We start from the raw sequence: 6,105 nt of genomic DNA, 5'->3' as shown, positions 1-6,105 counted from the left end.
TACTCCTTTAGAGAGGATCGAGGAGGGCACAAAGTTAATAAAGGCCAAAAACTGTTTCTACAATATAAGGATAGATCAAAAATATAATTCTTTCTCAAAAATTCAAATATAAAAATTATTGTTGATATTTTCAAATAAATATGATAAGTAATAATAATAAAATATCAGATGTTCCTGTGGTTATTTTAACATCATGTCAAACATATATATTCAAATTAAATAACTAATTTAATGATATTCTTTTTCTATTTTATTTGAAAATCATTCAAGAAAATAGATTAAAATTATGAGTCTCAATATATTAAAAATTTTGTACTGATCCATCTGTAGATTAATATTGAATCCACTTATAAATTTGTTTTTATAGGTGTTTAACAAACTAAAATAATGACCTACTTGATAAAAATTAGAGTGAATCATCTCATTCTTTACAAAATGATAAAAGGATAAAAAAAATTATGACTTTACATTTTGCTTTTATATTCATTAAAATTAGGAGAATAATTTAGTATAGTAAGGAAAGAACTTTTTCCAAAACTAATTTATATATTTGATGGATGAATGTTTTATCTCAAATAATGAGAATTTAAAAATATTTACAAAAGTTAATATCATATATATTGCATTAATTTAGCATAAGGTAGTTAAAATAATAATATATATAACTTGCTTAAAATGATTTTAACTGATGATAAAATAATAATAATAATAATAATAATAATAATAATAATAATAAATATATGTTTCTCAATTAATTAGATAATGACATATATGTTTTGGGATTATACATAAAACAGAAATCAAATAAATTAGATACTTCAAAAATTATTTTTGCAATTCAAAAACAAAAGCAATGCCATGAAGTTTATAAGTCTAAAGAGAACAAATTGAATTGTCATAACATGCTCTAAATTTTTTGAAAATTTTATTCTTTAAGAACTTGCTCACTGGATTCATTTCTTATGACTTAGGACTTTTGAGAATTGCAATTGTGATTGATATTGAATTTGTCATGTTAATTGATCCATATCATATTCATGATAATGTTTGAAAAAAGTGGATCAATTGAATTTTATTCAAAATTTGTTATGGACAAGTAACAAAAAATGACGTGTTCACACTAAGAAATAGTGAATTTTATTTTTGTCTTATAATTGTTTTACAAAAGTTGGGGGAATTAATTAAAAATAAAGTTCTTAATGTTGAAAAAAAATGCATTATTGATTTTCTTAATAAGAGATCTATACCGAAACATGTATTATTTAGGATGCAAATTACAAATAAAAGGTGACAAATTTATTGGTTTATGACCTAAGAAGGGAGAGAATTGCGGAATGTATGAAATGAAGAATGTGTTAGTGTCTATTTACTTGAAAAATATTATAATTTATCGTTTCTAGAATAATCATGTAACTTATGTAGAAAATTTGGGCACTTGAAAAAATATTTTGACAAATTTAAAAAATTGAATTTATAGAATTTTAAAATGAAATATATACGAAATGACCATATTATCCTTGATTGTTCTCAACTTCATATTTTTATATAATAGGAAAATATCAAATTTTGACCTGTCAACTTTAATTTTAAATCAAACTTACGTTAGTTCATTCTTTAGGTTAATATGTATGAAATCAAATGAAAATAAAAACTTGATTATATATTTTAATGAAGAACTGCTTATTTATAATCTAGTAAACATTTTTAGTTTACTTTAAAAACAAATATACCATCCTATTCATTTTATTTGTAAAGTTACTTTTTGACAATTTTTAAAATATTTTTTTAATATCACAAATAATTTTGTTTATTCTTTAATTTCAATCTAATATATATTATTACATTTGATTTTTTTTAGGTATATTAATTAGAGAAAAAATAAAATTAAATGTAATTAACCATATTTTTTAAATAATGAATTTTTATATTAAAACTGACATTTGTAGTAAGTATAATGAATAAAAAAAATATCAATAATTAAATTAAAGTGACAGTAAAATAGAGTAATGAGTAACTATCACAATAAGTCATTAAAAAATGAAGTAATAACAAAATGAGATAATGGTAATAATAATAAATAAAAATATTTCTAAAACTATTTAGTTTTCTTGTTATCATTCTTGATAGATTTTTGTTCGCGTGAAATTATATTTTTACCTTTGATTATCATTCGCTTCATAGGAAGATGTTTCTAAATTTGTTCATTGTTCTTGCTATTTTTCTTAAAGAATTTTTGTTAGAATGAAATTATAATTTTTTCGTGGACGTCTTAAATACAAATATATCATCCTATTTATTTTATTTGTAAAATAATTTTAAACATATTTTCCTTTATTTCAATCTAATATATATTATTAATTTTATCACACATATTTATTTTCAAATATATTCATTAGAGTCAAAATAAAGGTAAAAATAATTAATTCATAATGAATTTTTATATTAAAGTAGACATTTTTATAAGCATAATGAATAGAAAAAATATTAAGATTTAAATTAAAATAATAATAAAATAGAGTAATGAATAGATATTACAATGACTCAAAAAAAAAGTAATAACAAAATAAATTAATTGTAATAACAATAACTAAAGATGTTTTTATAACTATTTGATTTCTTGTTATCATTTTTAATAGATTTTTGTTAGCGCAAAATTACATTTATATGATGCGTTTTCCCCAAATTTTAATCAAGATTACTTGAATAGTACTAGTACCACTACAACTTGTATAATGATTAGCCTGCTTGAATTATCAAAAGGTGCCTTTTTTTATTTGTGATTCTTCCTAATCTAAAAATGCCATCTCTCATCAATAAGCAGATATTTGAGTGTACTGGATTCTCCACAAATGGGGCAAAAGCATTTTTCTTCACCCCTTTGCAACACAAATTGGAACAAAATTAGAAACAAAAATTAAATTAAATTAAAAAGATGGCAATTATTGAGGAGGAAGAGGAAGAAGAGAGGTTGTTAGATCATTTGCCAAAAACTTACACAAAGGGTGGTCTCAAAACCATGCCATTCATCATAGGTTAGAAAAAATCTTTATGGGGTTTCTTCCATTTTTTTTTTGGTCGTCAAGAATCATTTTTTGTGTGTGTTTTTACTAACTTTTGCAGTGAATGAAACATTGGAGAAAGTGGCAAGTTATGGGTTGCAGCCAAATATGGTGATATATTTGATGAAAGTTTATAATTTAGAAATCGCAACAGCTACAAGTTTACTGAGTTTATGGTCTGCTCTTTCCCATGGATTGGCCCTTTTGGGTGCCTTTGTTTCTGATTCATTCTTGGGTCGCTTCACTGTTGTTGCTATTGGATCTATCTCAAGCCTTTTTGTATGTCCCAATAACTCTACTCTAATCTTTAGTATCACAATTAATTAACCATAATAGCTTAATTATCGTTAAATATATTTGTTTTTAGAGACAATTACTTTTTTAGCACTCTTTGTAAATGTTGTTAAAGCATGACAATGAATCTAATGACAATTAGTTGATAAAGGCTTGAGCACACTTTTATTAATGTATGTTCATATTTTATTGTCGCTAAAAGTTGATTTTATTATAGTAATTATTTCATTTATCGGTCTGTATTTTTAGCATGAACATCTCAGCGGTGGGATATGATAACCCACATTCGGTCGAAGTTCCATTTTACTGCTCTGCTGGAGACATGTGTCTTATGTGACAATACGAGTGAAATACACTCTAATTGCTTTGTATATGTCACGTAGGACAGTTGTGTCTACTTATTCAACTTTATACAAATTTAAGTGTTATTTATGCTCACACAAAGTTGGAGAGGACATAAATGTGGCCTAAGCCAAGTTAAATGATAAATTTATGTATTACTACACACTAATTGTGTAACTCACAATTGGAAGCCTTTTATGCCTAAGACAAGTACTTAGTTGAAGTTGGTTCATGGGAAAACAATCAAGAACCTCATTAACCAGTGTATATTTTTCTGGACAAATAACATTTCATAGTGATGTAGAATTCAACTTTATTGAGACAAATTTTCGTCCTTTTTCCATAGGGAATGACTATTCTTTGGTTAACCACTATGGTTCCACAGCTGAGGCCTTCAAGTTGTGATCATTTTGATATCAATGAATGTGATAGACCAACACCAGCACAACTCCTTGTATTATTGTTTTCTTTTGGGATAATTGCTCTAGGAGCTGGTTTCGTTAGACCTTGTTCTATAGCGTTTGGTGCTGATCAATTGGACAACAAAGAAAATCCAAATAATAAAAGGATTATGGAAAGTTATTTCAACTGGTACTACGCTACTATTGGAATGTCAACACTTGTTGCGACAACCTTAATTGTGTATATTCAAGATGCTTTTGGTTGGCGAGTTGGTTTCGGAATTCCTGCTATCCTTATGTTTTTCTCTGTTACAGCCTTCCTTTTGGGTTCTTCTATGTATATCAAAGTTAGTGCTAGTGAAAGTTTGTTCACTGGATTCTTTCAAGTACTTGTTGCTGCTGTTAGAAAAAGAAAGATCGATCTTCCTGTTAACTGTGCAAACTATTATCATCAATCGCCTGATTCTGAAAGTCAAGCCTTAACAAGCAGCTTTAGGTATGATTCTTCGGAGGGTATCCTATGTTTGATTTAGTAACATCAATATTATATGTTACTATTATCTGTTCTAGCTAAAGCTATACCTTTTTTTTGACTGATCTTCGTGCAGGTGTTTAAATAAAGCTTGCATGATTGAAGATCCTGAAAGAGATATAAATCCTGATGGATTCGCTTCAAATTCGTGGAGACTCTGTAGTGTAGAACAAGTAGTATCTTTGAAGTCTCTTCTTAGAGTTGTTCCCATGTGGTCTAGCAATATAATGGTTCAGCTGAGCTTAAACCAATTTTCATTTGCCACACTCCAAACAAAGACAATGGATAGACATATCTTCTCGGATTTTGAAATACCAGCCGGATCTTTTTCTGTCTTTATGGTAATCACTCTAGTAATGTGGATTGCCTTTTATGATCGTGCTCTCGTGCCAATAAAGGCCAGATATACAGGACAGCCAGGAGGCTTAAGCCCCGTTCTTCGTATGGGAATTGGTTTAGTTCTCTCTGCTGCAGCGATGGTACTTTCAGCGATAACAGAAGGCATAAGACGGGGCATAGCAATTGATCAGAAAGTTCCACAAGACGTTCCAAATATAAACATGTCGGCTATGTGGTTTGTTCCACAGTACGTGCTTCTTGGACTAGCTGACGCTTTCAATGCAATCGGGTTGGTAGAGTTCCTTTACTCTGAACTTCCAAAAAGCATGTCTAGTTTTGTTGTGGCTATTTTCACACTTGGAATGTCAGTATCTGGCTTTTTTGGGAGTCTTTTAGTGAATGTTGTGGATAATGTTACTTCATATGGAGGTGGTGTTAGCTGGTTGTCAAGTAATATTAACAATGGTCATTTAGATTATTACTACTGGTTACTTGCTTTTCTCAATGTTGTAAACTTCCTATATTTTCTTCTCATAATTTGTCGATGTAATCGCCATGAGCGCGAATACAGTACTCAGAAAGCTTGATGTATATGTACATATATGTATGATAAGGTGACTCTTTTAGTGTTGCTGTTAAATATTGTTCTATACAGAAATGATTTTGTCAATTCAAATTGTATTATGTTACGGTGAAACATCTATAACATATATGATGATAGTCACAGGTTTCAGCAAGAACAAAGGAAAGAAGAAGACTCACATAGAGAAGACAATAACTTTACAACATTGTGTATATTAAAGAAGGGATTACTTAAAGCTTTAGTGTTAGGTTCATTATGTAAATAATTGTAATTAAGAGGACTATTCATCAAAGAAGTTGTTAAAGTAGTTAGAAGATTGTTAAAGTAGTTAGAAGATTGTTAGAGTAGTTAGAATAAATTCAGTTTGTTATTCTTGTATATATATAGTTGAATGTACAGGTTACAAATACACTTTTGAAATAATACACAAGGATCACACGAATCCTTCCTCTATACTGCTTCTTCTTCCTTGCTCTTCTCTGTTCTTCTCTGTTTCTTTTCTTCATCTTCTTCTCTACTGTAGCTTCATGATCATGCATGACTAACATGCATCAG

The 6,105-nt window shown here is 28.2% G+C and overlaps 1 protein-coding gene across 1 annotated transcript; it reads left to right on the top strand.

Moving 5' to 3' along the window:
• The first annotated feature begins 2,691 nt into the window (after positions 1-2,691).
• LOC101260662 (protein NRT1/ PTR FAMILY 1.2) lies at positions 2,692-5,607 on the top strand. The gene is made up of 4 exons (XM_004245137.5): positions 2,692-3,032; positions 3,121-3,338; positions 4,042-4,592; positions 4,705-5,607. Exons 1-4 carry the CDS (start codon positions 2,933-2,935, stop codon positions 5,552-5,554), a joined length of 1,719 nt encoding a protein of 572 aa, XP_004245185.1. The 5' UTR covers positions 2,692-2,932; the 3' UTR covers positions 5,555-5,607.
• The last annotated feature ends 498 nt before the right edge of the window (positions 5,608-6,105 follow it).

The sequence above is a fragment of the Solanum lycopersicum genome, chromosome 8, assembly GCF_036512215.1.
Source record: "Solanum lycopersicum chromosome 8, SLM_r2.1".
Taxonomy (NCBI): domain Eukaryota; kingdom Viridiplantae; phylum Streptophyta; class Magnoliopsida; order Solanales; family Solanaceae; genus Solanum; species Solanum lycopersicum.
Note: the sequence above shows the minus strand (reverse complement) of the source record. Positions and strands in the feature narration are given on the sequence as shown.

Excerpts from the sequence above, each read along its gene's own strand:
- LOC101260662 (XM_004245137.5), top strand. The coding sequence starts at position 2,933 with ATGGCAATTATTGAGGAGGAAGAGGAAGAAGAGAGGTTGTTAGATCAT. Across the intron at positions 3,033-3,120 it reads AACCATGCCATTCATCATAG|TGAATGAAACATTGGAGAAA; the intron begins GTTAGAAAAAAT and ends TAACTTTTGCAG. Across the intron at positions 3,339-4,041 it reads GATCTATCTCAAGCCTTTTT|GGAATGACTATTCTTTGGTT; the intron begins GTATGTCCCAAT and ends CTTTTTCCATAG.